The sequence below is a fragment of the Pelmatolapia mariae genome, linkage group LG22 (genome assembly GCF_036321145.2).
Source record: "Pelmatolapia mariae isolate MD_Pm_ZW linkage group LG22, Pm_UMD_F_2, whole genome shotgun sequence".
In the NCBI taxonomy this organism is placed as follows: Eukaryota; Metazoa; Chordata; class Actinopteri; order Cichliformes; family Cichlidae; genus Pelmatolapia; species Pelmatolapia mariae.
In genome coordinates, this window is record NC_086245.2 from 26,237,796 (window position 1) to 26,257,745 (window position 19,950).

A 19,950-nucleotide genomic window follows, 5' to 3' on the forward strand; every position below is an offset into this window, starting at 1 on the left:
GTGTGGTTGTGTGTTTGTCTGTGGTTTGTACTTTGCTTATGGCTTTGCTGCTCTCAGCAATCAGCCTAAATAAATGACATCATCTTCCTGCAACCCCCCCCTCCTCCTCCAACACCGCCACCTTCACCTCCTCCCTCCCCTGCCTCACAGCGCTTCTTCCTCTTCACCGCCCCTCCTTATTTAACCTCTTAGTTCCTCGCCCGTCTCTTAGTAACAGGCGATGTTTTTAAAAAAAAAAAAGTATTTATTTCTTGCTGCATCATTGTACACAGTGCTGATGTGGGGGTTAATGTGGCTAAATTTCTGCTGGAGACATCTTATATGGATCTCTGCATGTTTTTAATTCATGGACTCATGGGCATAGCAGCTTTCCATGAATCACAGTTCAAAATAATCCTTATTATTATCTTTGTTCATCCTCTATCCGAAACAAGCCAGCATTCTTCTGATTGGCAGCAAGCAAACAAAAGGTTCTTGTGTTTATTTGTATATGTGAACAGCTTATTAATACTCTGTGACTCTGCGAGAGACTTTAAAATAAAAATATCCTTCGACGGTTCCAGTGTATGGCACATTTCACTGGAATTACATTCAGGTTCAGCGTCTCAAAAGCTGTTTTGTTCAGCCTGCTAGGGGATGCAGTTACAGCTCACAGTAAGTCCTTTAGTGACAAGGACACTTCTAAATATGCTGTCAACACAGGAGGGAGGAAAAAAAGTGGAAATGTATGCAAAAGAGCTGCTTGTTATGCTGTGGATGAATCCCTAAAATGAATCTAAATAAGAACAATGAACGGTGTTTTTGACATGAAAATCTTTTTAGTATACAAATGAGCCCTAAAAGCCGCGCTCGCAGATTTAAAACCGGACGGTTTCTGTCAGATGCCGTCCCCAGAGGGCAATTTCTTTTTTTAACATTACCTGTGTCTGTGCCCTCATTCAGAGAGATGTGTGGAGGACCACGAGCTGGTGGTTCAGGTTCAAGCCTCCATGAGCGGTGACAGTAAATTCCTCTTCAGGAAGAACTATGCCAAATATGAATTCTTCAGGAACCCCCTGGTGAGTCGCCTGCATCCCTAAAGTGACCTTTCTGTGACTGCCTCGGTTTAGCACGCATCCCCCACAGAGCCACGTAGACACAGCAGCACACACACACACACAAAGAGAGAGAGAGAAAATTGGGGTTCAAAAGGTTTTTCATCTTTTGATGTTTTTGAAATGCATCGACAAATTTGTTGCTAGCAGTCAGCACCTCTGTGTTTAATCGTTTTAGCCAAAAATTTGAGGATTGTCGTGTTTTCGGGGTTTTAAAATCACCTTTCAGTCATTTTTCTATTCAGAAATCGTCAATTAGTATAAGACAAAGAGTCGCAGCTGGGGTTTTAAGTCCGCATTACATGACGGGTAATGCTAAAGTATTTTAGCAACACTCTCTGCGTTTCCTGTGTCATTCTTCCTCCTGGAAGAAGCTAACTGTTTCAGTTAAAACTCATCATTATCCTTTTATCCTATCTTCAGACAAGTGCTAAAATCTCAAAATGCAAAGCTGATCGTCGTTTTTTAAAGACGTACACGTCCCTACTTCTGGCAGCCAGCGACTCGGCGCCGCGCGGCCTGCGTGGCATCTTTTCTGGTGATGTGGACGCAGCGTGGGGCTGTTGCTGTTGTGTGCTGGCCGGGTATACGGTGACATTATTGCTGTGGGTGATTTAGGTGTGTGTCAGAGCCAGCAGGTGACCTCAGCTCTGTGGTAATGAGCACAGTAAAACACGGGAGTGCTGGCCACGGCTTGTCAATCACGCTAAGAGTAGCGCTGCTGGTTAAAGGGGATTACATCAGCGGGTGAGATCATACTGCATCTACTCCGAGGGCTGGAGTGCCCTCTCTCTCTCTGTCTCCGCACCACTTTGGCTCTTAGTCCTTGTGTTGATTGAACACTCACACATCCCATACACACACACACATTCTGGATAGAGAAGCACTATCCTAAGTGGTCTGTAGTGCCTCTCTCTCTTTCTTTGTCTCTTTGTCTCTCGCTCACTGGCGATCTCCGTGTGTCTTTTCCATCCAGAACTTTTTTCCGGAGCAGATGGTGGCTTTTTGTCAGGAGTCTGATGGCTCAATTCCTCCGTCACAGCTCTTACAGGTGAGTTGATGACTCAGTGAAGCAATACTACGAATTATACGAGCCCTGATATCTCAAGAGCGTTACCATCTGTTCATCCAAAAATATGCATGCACATGCACAGACAGATTATGGTGCTGCGCTCCATTTGCTTCCCGATTTTTAGAAATATAAAATAAGCTGCCTCATTATTTCACTGCGAGATTCATTTTTAATTCAAATTTTCATTATGATCTATTTTAAAAGCAGATACCCAAACAGTGCTGTATTCACTTCCCCTGCAGCAGTGCTGTTATAGTTATTTTTATTTCATTTTGGCTTGTTGTTTTTAATTCAGTTTAGTTTTTAATATTTGAAAATGTTTGTTTAGTTTTGTTTTCTCTTAGCTTCAGTTTGAGTTTTAAGGTCACAGGTCAGATTTGGGGAAAATCATCACAGTTATTGCAATAAAAACACAGAACGTGTTGATAGCGGTTGACTCATAGAGACTGATCTAGACTTTCAGCAAACACATCCACCAATGCCTCATCAGGCAAGCTGTAATAAAACTTTTTACCCAACTAACAAACACTCAAACTAAGGATATTTATTTTAGTTTGTTTTCCAAGTTCACCAAATTATTTCAGTTAATTTTATTTATTTATATTTTATTTTAGTTAACAAACCATATTTAGTTTTGGTTAATTATAATATCCTAGCCCTGCAGCAGTATTAACGATAGATGTTGTTGTGCGTTCGTTTTCCAGAACTTTCTGAACTCGAGCAGCTGTCCAGAGATTCAGGGTTATCTGTATGTGAAAGAGCCTGGACGCAAGTCCTGGAAAAAGCTCTACATGTTCCTGCGCCGCTCCGGCCTTTATTACTCCACTAAAGGAACATCCAAGGTGAGAAAGTATTGCTTTATTGATTGTGGAAGTGGTGTGAAGTAAACTAGATCTAGGGCTTGTCAGCTGCCTAATCCCACAATTTGTGTGTGTGTGTGTGTGTTTGCACTTGTTGTGCATTAGCTTAAATCATATATCGCCACCCTCACAACCCCCACAGGAGCCCCGGCACCTGCAGGTACTGTCAGACCTGGAGGACAGTAACGTCTTCACCGTCATCACGGGCCGAAAACTTCACAACGCCCCCACGGACTACCAGTTCTGCATCAAGGTAACACACAGACAAACCACAGACTGTAAATAAAGATGCAGCCACAGTGACATCATCCACTGGTTTGTGAAATCATGTTTTGAGGCTTCTGATTTTTAGGATTTTGGCCGCCTGGTTGTTATTTTTGTGGAGCCAGAGGTGACTGCGTTTGGGTGGTCAGAAAGCTGCATCCATAAACAGATATGTGCTATATTTAGCCATGATTTCATCCTAATTTTTGCTAAATAACATGGAAGTAGAACTTGACTCAGCAACACTGAAGCTAAGAGTTCTCGAATAGTTTGTTAGTAGAAGTAGTCACACTTCAGGCCTTATTGTTAGCCACATAATTACACACAAAATGCTCCAAAAGGTAGCAACAGCACAAACACAGTTAAAGTGCAGTGATTCAGATTAGCTGAAATGTAGCTCAGCGGGCAGCTAGCGGCTACAGCTGCTAATCCGCTAATACTGCATAACTTTCAACTTTAATAAAGTTTCAGTGCGTCAGTTACAACACATCTCACCTCTCATTCTGTGGTTATAGAGGAAAGAACTGGCTGAACAGACTGTAAACATGCTTATTTCTGCTGGGAAGTTGTGCTTTTTAACATGGGAGTCTGTGGGGATTGGTTCAGTCTTAAAGTCAGCCTCTAGTGGTCATTACAGGAAGTGCAGTTTTTAACTTCAGGCTCCCACTAGAGATGAATATTATTGTTCTTTAATAGCTAAAAAATGTCTCATTTGATTTTTTCCAATATAAAAAAACAGATTTTTTGACAGTTTTGAAATCTTTATTTAAAGTCTGTCCTTCTCTGCATACGTTGTATGTAGTGGGCGTGTCTGTGAGGACACATGGGTTTAAAACAGCACAGCAGGGGTTTAAACACACTCTCAGTACTGTGCCCCGCTCCGGGTGGTATCTGCGGTGGGCGTACCTGCTGATCTGGGATAAGCTCAGGGGGATAAGCAGGGATGGCACAGGGAATCTGGCCCACCTGACCTCTTCACCTCTCTTTTACACAGACACACACAGACACACACACACGTGCTAGACGACTGGCGTGTCAGATGCTGTCAGCGGGGGTGACAGTGCAGGATTGGGTGAGGGATTTTTCTTGGTGGGGTGAGTGGGTGGTGGGGTTTGTTGCCATGGCGACATGAATGAATTTATCAGTATGGGGTTGTATTTAGGGAGCAGTGTGCCTTATGCCCTTGTTAGTGGTGGAAGGAGGAAAGGGAAAAAGTCTAAGCTGTGATTTTGGACAGAGTTGCCTGGAAAGTCGCAAACTTGCGACTTTCCAGGCAACTCCGTCCATAAATAAATCATAAAAAAATAGATTTTCCTAACCTTACTGTATCACTTACTTTCAAGTTATTTGACTGCAGTGTATAAATATTTAATAAAGATTGGGTCATGTGGAAAATTGCCACTCTAACCCCCAAAGCAGTCAGATCTTTGCTGTGATTAGAGCGCAGACCTGTGCTGCCGAACACAACAGTGGCTGCACTGTGACTGTGCTCTGGCACGGTCACATGAAGCCTTATTACTGTTCATGTTTGCGATGTGCATCTCGTTAATCTAATTCCCCGCTGCGTCCCCTGTTTGGTCGACAGCCCAGCAAAGTGAGGAGCGACTGCAAGGAACTGAAAATGCTGTGTGCGGAGGACGAGCAGAGCAGGACTTGCTGGATGACCGCCTTCAGGCTGTTCAAAGTAAAAACCCTGCACTTTTCTTGCGTTGCAGTTAAACATTAATGAATTAGTCGGTGCTTGAATGTTAAGCTGATGCCTTCTCCTCTCTCCTGCCCCCGTAGTACGGGATAGTGCTGTATCAGAGCTACAACGTGCCCCAGCACAGGAAGTCTAACCTCTCGCCTTTTACTGCACCTGTGGTGAGGATCTGCTCTCTGTGACATCGCCTTATTGCAACTCTGCTCTAACAGCAGGGACGAATCCAGATTGATGCATGAATTAGCCGATAGTAATCTTGGGACGAGGCTCAAAGCTTCTTAAGAGGAAAAAACTTGTTTTATTGAAATGCTGAAATAGATTTTTATATTCGGATGACCAGGCTACTGCTGACGTTTGCTGCTAATGTAAGCAGACAGTTTACAGCAAAGTGACATCCAATAAAAAACATCTTATCCTATTTTTTTAATAAGTGAATATTTACATACTGTTCCAACACATGCACAGGGAACAGGAGAATTGTTTTTTGCAGGTGTGATGTGTAATCCCCTCGCACCATGAGGTGTTGAAAAAGGTGTCATAAGCTCCTTTGGAAAGATTGTGAATAGAATTAGTCGCAATTCTCCACAATTGAAGTCTGTGCCCTAACCTTTTGAAGATTAGACACTTCTACAGCGAGTTAGCCTGTGTTTAAAACTTCACACGCACACTCACAAACCCCGCTATCTGAAAGTGTTAGGCAGCTCAAACTAAAAGCAGTTCCACTCAGTTTTCCTGATGTTTCCTGAACTCAGCGTTCAGTTTAGAAGCTGAAGCTGGGTTTGCCACTGCGCTTGTTCAATAGAGTAATGGTGTATGATTATCAAAGCTTTTAGGAAACAGAAAGACCGTGAGAAAAAATTAACACAGCAGATCTTCGAGCATTATGTTTAATTAATGTAACTTCTTCTGAAAGGTGTTAGGATATAATATAACAACGACTCCTAAAAATGGGAAAAATTAATGTTGGATTATTTTGTGAAGAGTAATATTATATTATATTATATTATATTATATTATATTTATTATAAGAAAGTCTTGACTAATTTGAGTCCCACAGCCAGATAGCCAGCAGAGGCTTGTGCTTTTCCTTAAAAGAGGCATTTGTGGGTTGACTAAAGTGGGTCTGTGTGCAGACAGGATTTGTCATGCTCCAGTGAGTGTGTCTGGCTTGTTTAACCCTTGACCCTTGTCTACCACCCCTCCACCCTTTTTCTTGTATGCCCCCTCCCTCTAACCCCTACCCAACCACCATCACCCTCCACCCACCCTGCCGCTCTCCAAACAGCGAAGCGTATCTGAGAATTCCCTGGTTGCCATGGACTTCTCCGGGCGGACCGGTCGCGTCATCGACAACCCCATCGAGGCCCAGAGCGCCGCCCTGGAAGAAGGGCATACCTGGAGGGTAAGCAAAGGGAGCAAGGATTCTGTTCTGCAGGGTGGGGTTAGATAGGGAGTAGAGGATATCTGACTAGAAGTGCAAACGTATTCAAGCCGCAGCTGCTTTGTGTGATTACCACAGAATATGCAGGAGTTTCCCAGTATATTTAAAAATTGACTGCTTTTATGGATGGTATGCACTGAAGCCTTTCATACCCTACAAGGCTGCCTTTTCTTTGTGAATTAAAGTGTGTAGTAGTTGCACATTACCAAAGCTGTGCATCCTTCAGTAGAGTGTTTGTTATTGGACTAAAAAGAATTGAAGAGAGTGATTCACAGTAAAACATTCCTGTGTTTGTTTTGGTCCAAAGTGATGTTTAAACATAGTTTAGTTTGCCATGAGGGTTACACACGTGATGGGCATGGCTTAGGGACTTTGACTAATGCAGGGAGTTTTGTTTTACATGATGATATCTAACGATAAATGTGGTGTTTATAGAAAAGGAGCCAGCGTATGAATGTCTTGGGCAGTCCCAGTCCCCTGCATCCATCTTCTCTGAGCACAGGTACTCTCATGTGACACTGGCCTAGCAATAACACCATGAGCAGTATAAATACATTTACAAATATATATAATATGGCTGTGTCTGTGTGTGTGTGTGAAAAACTTCCCGTGTTTTTCAGTGATTCACAGGACACAGGTGTGGTTTCATGGTCGTATCATGAGAGAGGAAGCCCACAAAATGATGATACAACAAGGCCAAGTCGATGGGTGAGTTACGACATTGTCGAACGGAGAGCGCTCCTCACGTGAAGGCTCCGGGAGGAAGATAATTTTGTCAAAGTAGTCCAAGTGCTGTCAGGATGATTGTGCTTTGGTTCGTCAAAGCAACAACACACACACAGCAAGTTTTAATGCTTTCCAGAAACTGCAAAAGAACACTGCTCAAAAAATTACTGGAGCACTTTTTAATCAGGATATTGCATCAAGTCAGTTAAACTTCTGGGAATTGATGTGGTCAGGTTAGTAGCAGAGGAGATTTTAATCAGCTAGAAGTGATTTGCTTTGGTGTTGATGAAATAAACAACAGGTGAACTAGAGGGGCAACGTTGAGACAACCCCCCAAAACAGGAATGGTTTCACAGGTGGAGGCCACTGACATTTTTCCCTCCTCATCTTTTCTGGCTGTTTCTTTCACTAGTTTTGCACTTAGCTTGGGTCTGTGTCACTACTGGTAGCATGAGGCGATACCTGGACCCTACAAAGGCTGGACAGGTTGGACAGTACAAACCAGTCAAGATCAATATGTGCCATTACTAGAAGATTTTCTGTGTCTCCCAGCACAGTCTCAAGAGCATGGAGGAGATTCCAGAAGACAGGCAGTTACTCTGGGAGAGCTGGACAGGGCTGTAGATGGTCTTTAACCCATCAGCAGGATCAGTATCTGCTCCATTGTGCAAGGAGGAACAGGGTGAGCGCTGCCACTGGTGCGAATGTCTCTGACCAAACAATCAGAAACTGACTTCATGATGCCTGAGGGCCCGACATCCCCTAGTGGACCCTGTGCTCACTGCCCAGGACATTGGAGCCAGATTTGCTTTTGCCATAGAATACCAGAATTGGCAGCTCTGTACTTTTCACAGATGAGTGTAGGTTCACCCTGAGCACGTATTAGAGACATTAAAGGATGTGGAGAAGCCGTGGAGAACATTATGCTGCCTGTAACATAAATCAGCATGACCGATTAAGTGGTGGGTCAATGATGGCCTGGGAAAACATATCCATGGAGGAACACACAGACCTCTACAGGTTAGGTGACAGCACTTTGACTCCCATTAGGTATCAGGATGGAATCTTTGGAGCCATTCTCAGACCCTACTCTGGTGCTGGGTGGATCCTGGTTTCCTCCTGTTGAATGGGAATCTCTGATCTCATGTGGTGAGAGTATCCACTCAATTCCTGGAGGATGAAGAAATTGATACCATTGACTGGCCCTGCTGGCCTGACCTAAATGCAACAGAACACCCCACATTATGTTCTATGTTTCAGTCCATCTGAGCAACCAGGTTGCACCTCACACAGCCCAGGAGCTCAGTCATGCCCTGGTCCAGATCTGGGAGGAGATGCCCCGGTACACCATCCATAACCTGCTGCATCATTTTAAATTTTCAGGATGTCTTTGAATTCAGCTTTCTGTAGGTTGATCATTTAGTTTTCATCAAACGATGTGGCATCCTTTCATCCTAACACATTACCCAGTGGAGTAATATCCAACGTGATTTTTTTCAGTTTAGATATGATGTGTTTTCAAAGTGGTCCATTAATTTTTTTGAGCAGTATATTCAAGGTGTGTATTATCAAGCATATGGAAATTCATGGTAAATACTTCAGTCCTTTTTATAAGGTGGTTGAACTAGTTCTCATGATGTAATCTTTTTCTTTCAGGTTATTCTTGTTGCGGGACAGTCAGAGTAATCCCAAGGCATTCGTGCTCACCTTGTGCCACCACCAGAAGATCAAGCACTTCCAGATCCTACCGGTCAGTGTGATTACAAAGCAAGAAAAATCTTACTGCCTCTGTTAAGATGCACTGAAATGAGAAATGGTGTGAAAATGACACAAATTTGACTTCTTGTTATAGTCTGACTGCTAAACTGCAGTCACAGTCTCAAAAACCAGCTGCTGTGGCTTGTTGGCATCACCGGCAAAGGAGTATATTTGTCCCCAGAAGCAGGTCCATCTTTAAAAATAGTCTGCGATGCAGTTTAATTCTATAGTGTAAAAAAACCCTACGGCAGACTCTGCCCAGCGAGCCTGCTACACTCATTTAACATCACCACCAACCCGTTTCCAAAGTACGCTGTGCTTTTTTAAGATTTTAAAATGTGTTTTTTGCTTCCTCCCAGGCAGCCGTGCACTTAGATTTATTTTGCTGCAGGACAGAAATCAGCTTGAAACAGCTCAGAGGGAACAGATCAATCAGTTATTGACAAAGATGCAGTTGCATGGAGAAAGTGTTTTAACTTTATTTGGAAAAAGGTATATATGTATTTCAGATTGATTACATTGAACTGATAATAGATGGCCATTCTCCTCCAATGGAGTTTCTGTCCGTTCAGTCAAAAGTGTAAATGTTAAAAATGCCCAGTTGATAAAAATCATTCATGTTCATCCATCCCTGATATTCTAGTGTGGATCAAAGTGACTGATAGACAAACTAATCTGTAGGAGTATAAAATTTGTTGGTTTGTAGTTTATATCGTCAAAGAAATGCAAAAAGTAGCCAGTCGGATCACTCCACAGACGGTACTGAAAATATTAATGTCATCTCCAGGTCTGAGAAGGGATAATGTCCTAAACCTAACCATAAACCTAACTGGCTTCATTAGTGTGTTTGATATTAAATCATTTGCTTATCTTATAAATGCAGTACAGTGGCCTGGCGATGTAGATCTGGATGTTATCATCTGTTTGCACTCCTGTCAGATGTTCCATGTTTTATCGTTACCTCATAAAGATCAGTCTCTGTCATGTGGTGTCTAAACTATCTCCTCTCTTCCGTCTGATTCTGCTCTGAAGTGTGAGGAGGACGGTCAGGTATTCTTCAGCCTCGACGACGGCGCCACCAAGTTCACCGATCTGATCCACCTGGTGGAGTTTTACCAGCTTAACAGAGGAGTGCTGCCCTGCAAGCTCAAACACCCATGCACCGCTGTGGCCTTGTGACACTCCTCCCCCCAAACCTTTCTTTGCACACCTCTCTCCCTGTGATCCCCCTCCCTCCCCTTCTGTCCCCTTTACCCCTTCCCTTACCAACGCAGTGGGGGTTGAGGAGATGGAGAAAAGTTACGTCCTGTTTTGCGGATGTGAACAACTCTGCAGGAGCCGGGACTGGAAGTCGATGTCCCCCAGTGGGTGACGTTCGTCTCCACCTTACTGCTGCTCGGTTGTTTGAATGAGAGCTGTTGGGACAGGCCAAGTGTCGAAGACTGTGGACTCCTGCGGTTGTTTTGTTATTGGTGTTCAGACCCCAGAGAAAGACCAGCGTGATGTGAAACCACAAGATGGCTACAGTATGTTTCCAGTGGGTCTCTTGGATGGATCCCTTCCTTTAGAGTCCCAAACCCTTCAGCCCCACCCACCCACCTTCCCCATCCTCCAGGCCTGATAAGCTGTGGTGCCCGCCCTGTCCTCGATACCGAGGTGGGCGGGGAGCGCCACCTTCTGACTTCCTCAATGATCATCAGGGATGGACGGGAACCTCCCTGGGTCCCATCAAACTTGATCCAGGAGTTTTCTCAACCTGTGCAGTCCAGTCTGGATAAGCTGACACCCTGCCCTCCACCCCCCGGAAACACCTTAGCGGGGCATGACGTGGCATCGCTGCCGTGTCCCGACCCACAGACCCCTGATGCAACCCCAATCCCGCCTCCACACGAGCTCAGAAAAAAGTCGGGAGAGAAACGAGAAGTCGCTGAAAGGCAAGACGAGCAGAGCAGGGGCGAGGGTTTGCTGAAAGGACAGAGGAATGTTTATCAGGAAGGCTGTACAAGCCTCTCTTGTAGAGTTGATTACTTGATGTCATTTTAATGCTGTTTTATTACTGTTGATTCAATGAAGAACTTGTTTTGCACTCCCGAGCGGACAGACGACAGCTCTTTAGCTAAGAGAAGCTGCCTCCTCTTCCTCCTTCACTCCCCTTCTGAAAAGCACGCATGTGAATTTCCATCAGCTCTGACTGGATTACGGTGGTGTGGGAGCACAGTCACATCATGCAGTGCTTTCCAGTAAGGTTTAAGAACATCTAACTAACCTCCCCAGCCTCGTGTGTCGTACCAACAAGACCACAACAATTAAAAAACATGAATGTGCTCTTGAACCAGCTGTAGGTGTCTCAAGACTTTAAGGAAGAAGAGGAAGATTTTCAAATAGACTCACTTAAAAGTGTGTCGAACCCCAAGCTTTCTACCATTTCGGTCTTTTTTTTTTTTTTTTCAATCAAAATGGTTATTTTATCTGTTGGTGAATTTGTCTTTGAATGTTTTCCTTTTACTAAATAATTTCTGAGCTCTCTGCTTGCACATTTTTAAAAATCAGCCTGATTTGTTGTCGATGGGTTGGAGCTGTCGTGTCGGATTCTGACCACTGTTCCCTCGTTGAAAGCAACAAAAGCACTCGCGAAACTTTTATTAAAAACATTTTAAATATGGAATTTGAACAAATGACTTGAAACGTGAACTCAGTTGTCTGTGTGTCAACAAGCAGTCAAATGAGCTTCACTCGCCTTAAGTGAAAATTGTGAGCCTTGTGTATAAAATTGAAGCTATGTTTTAAAAAGTAATGCACATAGAGTAACACGTTTGGGATTTTTTTTTTCCAGGGGTGGTGGAAGAACATCATGAGTGGGGAGAAATGGTGGGAGATTTGGGAAACGGTCCTTTTTTGCTTTCTTGTCAAGAAATGTAACACTCTTACAGGATCTGTACGTTAAATATGAGGCTAATGCTAGCGTGACTAGCAGTCTTGACTCTGTGCAGTTATAAAATCTGCCTACAGCCACCTCTAAAGCTCAGTAATCAACATGTTTTATCATCCTGGAAACAACAGTTTGTGAAAGTTATCTGATGTTTTTACTGAGCTTGGCTAGCTGGCTGTAGACTGCTAGCTAGCATCACACATAACTAGCTAGCTTCTCATCTCTGCCTTCTTCTCTAACAGGAAAGCAAAAAATATATTTTCCAAAAGGTCTAAAAGATTCCTGTAAAGTAAAAATCCATTGGAACAAAACTTCGAAAACATGTACTGGTGATGCAATCTCAGATCTGGATAAAATGTCAGTCAACTCTATATTTAGATATTTCCATTAGCTGCATGAAGTGAGCACCATTGCTAAACATCAACAGGGTCGCTAAATTACAATCAAGCAGAAATGGCTTCTTTCTTGATTTCACAACCAATCCATCAAACAACAAATCCACCGCTACAGAGACATAGGAAGCTAACATTACAGAGGGGTTTCACTTAGTTTAGTAGTACCAGGTCATTGTTTGAGTAAATTAAGGGCCAGCAAGTATTTGTTTTTGTTCTTTCATTTTGAAAAAGTAAAAGTATTCAATTATTCAAGCTTCTCAAATAACAGGTTTAGTGAACTGAACCTCTAGTTTCAGATTGTTGTACTAGCTGTCACCTTTGGTTCTTGAGATTTTTTTTTCATTCTTTATTTTTTGTAGACACGTGACCCCTAACCATGTGACATTAACTTGTCGGCCATTTTGGACATGTGACAATGTAGGATAAAGTGAACAAGGCCCCAATCACACAAGCCTACAGACTGGTCTGCAACCAGCTGGAAACCACTGGTCATGATGGGGAAATAAGTATTACTTGAATGCTTGCAAGTAGTTAATGGAGGTTGATGGTTTTCACTCGAAAAATAAAGTCTCAGTCACACAGGCCTTCCGAGTGGTCAGTGACCCCTATTTTTCCCCAATGACCCACCCAGCGAGAGCCACCAACCTCCTGGAAGTACTACCAACCAGTCCGTAAATACGTTTCCCTGACAACCAGTGGTTGTATCGTTTCTAATATGATGCCACGTGAGAAATCTCAGTACGCCAAAATTTAACCAAAATCTTCTAAATTGACTAAATTGGATGTTAGCGATGGTTAGTCTGTAAGTCTAACTGCTGTGATAGTAGATCTCATGGAAAACATTTGTCACGTGAATGTGTCCAAAATGTGTTAGCTTTTTACTGTTTCGGTTTCCTTGAATTTTTGGTTGAACGCTAGCTTTATACTAGAACATACCACATGTATGTTACAGAGAAGGAGTTTGCTAATAGGTGGCTAAATGCTAAACACAGAACCTTAACCTTATGCCTAATCTTAGCATTCATGGTTCAAAACTCATGAAAGTGGCATCAGTTTGTGAATCAGTCGGTATCATAAGCTTTTTTTCCCCCTCCACCCTTCCCTCAATTTTTTTTTTTTTTTTGTGTCATTTGGTCCCATTACTGGCTTTTTGTTGAGGGAACCAGGGTAACGCTAACTTTTGGATTCACCTACGTAGGATCATCCCACAGGCGCTCCTTAAGCAGTCTGGAAAATGAACTGAAAACAACTCATAGCAGGTAAAGCAGAAAAAGTTGGTCTACTGAAAAAAATGAGCTGTCATCAACCAATTCATGACATGTAGGAGAAAATGCCAATTGTTGATGCTGTTGCCAGGTCTCTAAAAATGAATCTGTAATAGTCAGCATAGAGATCAGTTCCAAAGAATTAGATTCACATAGAAATTCCACTCGAAGTAGCTTAAACAGATCACGAGTTAGTTTATTTTTGACCTTATTTATAGTAACAGGAAAAAGATGCCCAGGAAAGGAGACGAGGAATCCTTTTGTCATTCCTACTGTCACGTGACCAACCGAACGCGTGTGACATAACACCTGCTTTAGCTTTTGTGCAGCACCCGTCCCGCCCTCACCTGCAGTTTCCATCCATCTTACCCCAGATTCACAGGGTTAGAATGAGGTCGCCAGACTCTAAGCACCGACACTGATACACACACAGACACACACACAATCCACTGCCGCCACCAGCCAACTAATCGCGTGACTTAAACGACTCACCAGCTCTGCACTCCACCAATCAGGCCTTTCTGGTCAGTCAGGTCAGACTCTCTCCAGGGATTGGATAATGCTTGAATCCCCCGCCCCCCTCTCCCACCTGTGTCCAGCCTGTAAGCTATATGACCCTGTGGTAAATGTGTGTGTTGGTGTGCGGATGACCAGACTGTTATATTCACTCTTCAGGAAGTCTGCTGGCTAACATGCTTGCCCTTTTAGAGGCGGTAAGAAGACAGTCTGGTAAAGTTGGGGGGTAAGCTGCAGATTTAGAGGAGATGGGAGTTTGACTGGAAGTTTCCCAGCATTCCCGGTCATCAGTTTAGGTTCTTCCCTGTCTGACAGAGGATGAAAGCCACGTCACTATGGGTCAGCAGGGACAAAATCACCGTCCTCCCTCCATTTTTTTTTAAGTCACTGTGCTACAATGCAATCGTTCACACAAGTCCAATCATATGAATATATACCAGTATAAAGTCTTGTTTTCAAAGTATGTGAAGCTATGGAGAAGATGTAGATCTAACACTGTACCTAGGTCACAGATCACTATGTATGGGCTGTTATGCTTTTGCTCATAACTCCATGTAAAATCAAGAATGATTTGTTCTTTCCTTTTTTTTATTATTTGATTGTGTGTATGACTTTATTGTGTATTGTCTTTGGTTTGCCACAAAATGACGTATACCACAGCATATACAGTATTAATTAAATTAAACATATTTTTTTTTATTTTAAGAAATCAAACTGGATTTTTGGCACGTGTCAAATTTCTAAACTTCAGTTGTGTTTATAAGCTGACAGGCTGTCGGAGTCTTCATCTCTGCCAGGTTTCAACTCTTTCAGTATTCCCTCTCTGTCATTTATACTCCATGTTTGGATATTAAGCCCACACACACACACACAGCATTGTTTTTTGATGGAGAGCGCACACGCTAATTCTTAAGCTTTTCATCATAAGTAGTGCAATTATAAGCTGTAGCTCCAGAGGATTGTGCATCTCATTATAATGTCTATGTTGTCTGATTATTTTTCTTAAAGGTGCGTAACATTTTTTTGTATTCTCTCGCAGCACGTGCCTCTTTCTGAAACGGTCACAGCTCCCTAGTTGCCGTCCGTCCACTCTCACACTGCGTTTCAAATTAGCTGTGACTGTGAAATGCAACCTTACCAGAACTAAATGCTAATGTGGACGTCACACGTCAGTCCCACTGAACTTCGGTGACTTACAGTATAGGTGCAAGTGAAGCTAACTCAGTGTTTTTATTGCTGGGTCAAAGTCATCATAAGTTGAAGTCAAATATAACATTTCAGGGAGGAAAAAACAAAAACAAAGGATCAAATGAACTGTAATCATTTTTTCTCACGTACACCCCTCCACTGTGCTTTGCTTCATTCTGTCTGTGCGGCTCCTGGATCTACATTGTATCCTTTTCAGGTATTTTTTGTACAAATAAGGGACTGATATATTCTCTGTTTATTGGAAATTAGAATAAAAGACAACATTGCTATAAACCAAACATGCCTGACTCCTGCTCTGTTGTTCTCTGCTGTTTGAAGGTTGGATTAGATACACTATGTACTCTCACTCGTATGCTGGAACATTTACAAAAGGTCTTCCTAACTGCTTTTATTCTTGCAACCAGATTCCAATTTTGGAAATTTTCATCCTTCATGGAAGATTTTCAGGATTAGTAAATCAGATACTCCTTAGAGTATTCCAGTCTAATAAGGTACAGGAAGCTGTCTTTCTAATTTTGCCTTTTTATCATCAATTAATCTTTCATTTGAAGTTTGAAGCAAATATATTTAACTGTAATAAATAATGTAATTTAAAGGCTACAGAGATAGCTAGTTAGCTTCCAGGATTGTCCATTACATCCGAAAACCTGTTACTTTTGAGTATTGCGCCACCCCTTATTTCTTTATATTTTTCCAGGAAATGGGAAACAGCTACAGAGATTTCTGGAAAAAACACCCGACACCTTATGCCGGTTTCTAGCACAAACCGTGATGGAGCCTCCACCGTGTTTTACAGGTGACTGTAGATACTGCAAGTCACTGTAGAGTTTCTGCAAGTTTTTGTTGCACCAGAACTTTCAAATTTGGATTCATCAGACCTGTTCCCTACTGGTTTTCAATCCAGGTCTTGCATACTTTGCATACCTCTGCATTTCCCTTCTTGTGCAGAAGATAAAGTAACATTAAAAGGAAATTGCTTTTGTTTATTTATTTTATTCTTTTATTTACTTCTTTTGATAAAACCCACTAGCCATTTGAGTAAAAATAGATGAGCCTTAGACCCCCAACCAGTCACGGCAGATGGCTTCCCCTACCTGAGCCTGGTTCTACTGGAGATTTCTTCCTGTTAAAAGGGAGTTTTTCCTTCCCACTCACTCATACGGAATTATCTGATTGTTGGGTTGTTTTCTGTGTTGCTGTAGGGTCGTCACCTCACAATATAAAGATCCTTGAGGCTACTGTTATTGTTAGTTAGCGCTATATAATTACAACTGATTTTAATTGAACTAATAATTTGTGCGGAGTGTAGTACAAATGATACTTTTTGTTTTTAGTCACATCTCCCAGATGGACCACTTCACTGGTTACCTGGCTCTCAACTAAGGTCCCCAAATATTCTGTTTTTTATGGTGGCTCAAGATTTAGAGCACATTGTCCAACACTCATAAGGTCTTCAGGCAAGACAGTGAACCCTCACTACCCTCCGATCTGTCCATCTAGGTGTGTGGATTGCAGCTTGCAGTGCAAAAACCCAGTCCAGTGCTTTTTTTGAGGCCAATTACCACTAAACTAGGACAGGGTAGAACACTAACTAACCTCACATGTAGTTAGGTTAAATAAATGTGTAAGTCAATGTATACAAATAGCTGGGCAACATGGTGGTGCATCTATCACCTCACAAGTTGCTGTTATCAGTGTTATCAAATGTTACTGAAGCAGAAAAGGATAACACCTCAACCTGCACCACTGCATCATTGGAGCAACATGTTGTATGTCACTGGAATTACTTTTGTTCACCTGAATCAAATAATTTCTTTTATTAGTTTGACTTACCTACAGTCGAAAGCACGAGTAAAGTAAATTGATGCAATTCGATCTTGCTTGTGTAACGAGTTATATTTCTGTTTGCACACTTTAATCTTTAATCTTGCCTGTCCTGTGCAAAAGCTGTCAAAGCCAGTTCAAGACATGTGAAGAGGTGTGCCCATGCTGAGGTCAGTTTTATTTCAGTTAAAAAGTACTGGAACATCCCACTGCACGTGAACGCCCCCAGTGTCAGAAACCTGCTGACTTTGAGTCATACAAGTTCAAATAAGGCACCAGATGGTGCAAAGATCGGTTCACACATAAGTGTTTCTAACTGGCCTTTAATGTCTTATAAAGAGTGGAAACTGTGAGCACGAAACGGAAACACCGTATCGGGTTTTTAAACCCACATTTGTGCACATCTGGAGAAGAAATAATAATTTCACGGTATTACAGCAGCAAAAAATATTCACTAACCCAGGATTAGAAAATTATAAATGCTACTTGCTTCAACCCTGCAGTAACAGGTTTTATTATATACTAATTAACCAGAGCTACATTCAGCTGCTCCCTTCTTTCCCAAGAGGTCACCACAGCAAAATGATCCAAATGTCTGATTTGGCACAGATTTTACACCGGATGCTCTTCATGAGACAGACTTCCCAACAATCAGGGCTTGTGCACTAACTAATGACCCTCTGAGGGTGGGTTTTGTGTATCCTCACAGTATCAAACCAGGGATCTTTTACGTATAATACAGATGTTTTAACCACAATACCAGAAAGCCACATTTGACAAAAGGATTAAATAAATAAATACAATAAAATATTAAAAAAAAAATTAATAACGGCTTTGCTATACCTAAAAAATTATCTTTAGAAGGCATTTTCTACAGAAGCTTTTTGGACATTCTGGATGGTTTAAATGAATGAATTTGGGCAAACGTTATAGGATATTTGACCTATCGCTCTGTTCATAAGGTGAAATGTAGATATGTGTATACAGAATATCTGTTTTCCACCCAAAACTACTTTTAAGCCGTCAATATCTGTGAGGTTTGTAAAGCAGCCGCTCGTCAATATAAGAGGAGAGCCACTTGGGGGCGGTACAGACCAGATATTTGACTAGAACCCTGCAAAGGCCGCTTCCATAGCTGTTAAAGGGTGACATTTTTCAGTTGTTCTTTACAGAAACTTCACTATTTTGTAGCGGATAGTCAAACAAGCTTAGCTTGCCTTACTACCTGTGGCAGTGATCACAGCCAGGCCAGGCCGATACTGATCTTTATAAATGTTTCGTGGTAACTCTGACGCTAAAAGTTAATCTAACTAAACACAGACATACAATATAAAATGTTAATGTAAAATGATGTAATCGACTGATTACGCATATCGGCGTATCGGACAATATTAAAAGAATCCTGTGGAGTTTTCTTCATTCAGTTTACTTACCATAACATGCCGTCCAGTACAGATACATCTCCCCACCTGTAAGCAACAACCAGTGGCTCCACAGCACTACTAGTTGTGGGAGTCTTTAAAATTGTTATTCAAGTATTAGCAGACACAACAGCTGGCAAATTATGAGTGTTATGGTGAAGAAACACCAGATATGCAGTATGCAGAGTAAGTGTCTGTACCATAGACTGTATATAAAAGATGGATGCAGCCAACTGTGACATTGCCCGTTGGTTTCTTCATCTTGTGGCCAGATATATAAACAATGGACACACAGAAAAACCTTTGCTTTCCCCCGTCTTTTTCATCTAATATATATTATTCATATATATTTATTTATAAAATATTGATATAATCATTATTTATAAAAGTAAAGATGTGCCCTACGGATTTCCAAGAAGTACGTACAGTTTAACAGACAACGAGCCGAAGTGCAACATATGCTTAAAAAAAAGTAAAGAGTGTTCACTGAAACACTGTCTTTACCTTTCATGCTGTAGTTTTTAATATTTCATTTTAATTTGTTCTTGCTTTTCTCCCATTGCTGGTGAACTCTGCTGTTTCACCTCACTCGTCAACAACTCAGCATGTGAGCGACACACAGCGTCATCCATGTCGAGCAGCGTGCAGCAGGGATTTCTGAGGATTGCACTGGTTGAAAACCTGTCTTCTGCAGGCAAATACATGCACAAACGGACATGACTGCCCTGCTGTGAATGAAGCGTGAGGCATTCCCAAGCCAGCTGAGGGACATCTTCTTTCTCCTGGTCTGGGATGCCTGAAACACTTCAACTGCCTCCCATCGATGTGGAGGAGTAACAGCTCTACACTAAGCTCCTCACCCTCTCGCTAAAGCTAAGCCCAGACGCCCTGTGGAGGAAACGTTGGGTTTAAGCATAGGCATTTCATAATAACACCATGTAGGAACAGTTAAAATATGAAACCATGGACTGAGACCATAATTGTATCATGTGCATTTTTAATTGCATTCCCTTTTAATTTTCTTTGCAAATGCATCAGTCTCCCCCTGCTGGTCACTAGGATTAATGCCACTTTAAAGCACATGTGCACTGGCTTTACTTTTAAGACCTGAAAGTTCTGTTTATCTTTCATATAGAGCTCAAACGGTCTGATTTTCCAATGCAGAACAAATCAAGAAAAGAAAAAGTCACAATTAAGAGTTTTGAAAGTGTTAAGTATTTGTAGGTATTTTAGGCAAGTGTGAGCGTCAGTTTGTTACCAGTTCTGTAAATGATGACGTCAGCCCACGTCACTAAACTCGAATACGGAATTGTACAAAATCAAACCATCTGACCTGTACAGAGGAAAAAAAAGGGAAAGAAAGTGGTGAGCAGATGATGGGAAAAATGAACAAAGCCTTGAAAATGTTGCTACCCGATCTAAACAAAACTTGCTTTAATGTTTATTTCAGCGTTGTAAAGACCCTCCGTGGCAC

At 42.1% G+C, this 19,950-nt stretch overlaps 1 protein-coding gene across 4 annotated transcripts in view; it reads left to right on the forward strand.

Annotated features, from left to right (window-relative positions):
- The window catches only part of LOC135933201 (growth factor receptor-bound protein 10-like), a 48,500-nt gene extending 32,991 nt beyond the window's left edge, over positions 1–15,509 (forward strand). For all 4 annotated transcript variants that reach the window (XM_065471214.1, XM_065471218.1, XM_065471219.1 and 1 more), the window contains 11 exons: positions 943–1,058; positions 2,071–2,145; positions 2,871–3,008; positions 3,169–3,279; positions 4,876–4,974; positions 5,076–5,153; positions 6,278–6,394; positions 6,869–6,935; positions 7,054–7,141; positions 8,816–8,909; positions 9,950–15,509. In XM_065471214.1, the coding sequence (XP_065327286.1) occupies positions 943–1,058; positions 2,071–2,145; positions 2,871–3,008; positions 3,169–3,279; positions 4,876–4,974; positions 5,076–5,153; positions 6,278–6,394; positions 6,869–6,935; positions 7,054–7,141; positions 8,816–8,909; positions 9,950–10,096 (1,130 nt within the window). In that variant the 3' untranslated portion in view covers positions 10,097–15,509. The remainder of the gene's footprint in view (positions 1–942; positions 1,059–2,070; positions 2,146–2,870; positions 3,009–3,168; positions 3,280–4,875; positions 4,975–5,075; positions 5,154–6,277; positions 6,395–6,868; positions 6,936–7,053; positions 7,142–8,815; positions 8,910–9,949) is intronic.
- Positions 15,510–19,950: the final 4,441 nt, after the last annotated feature.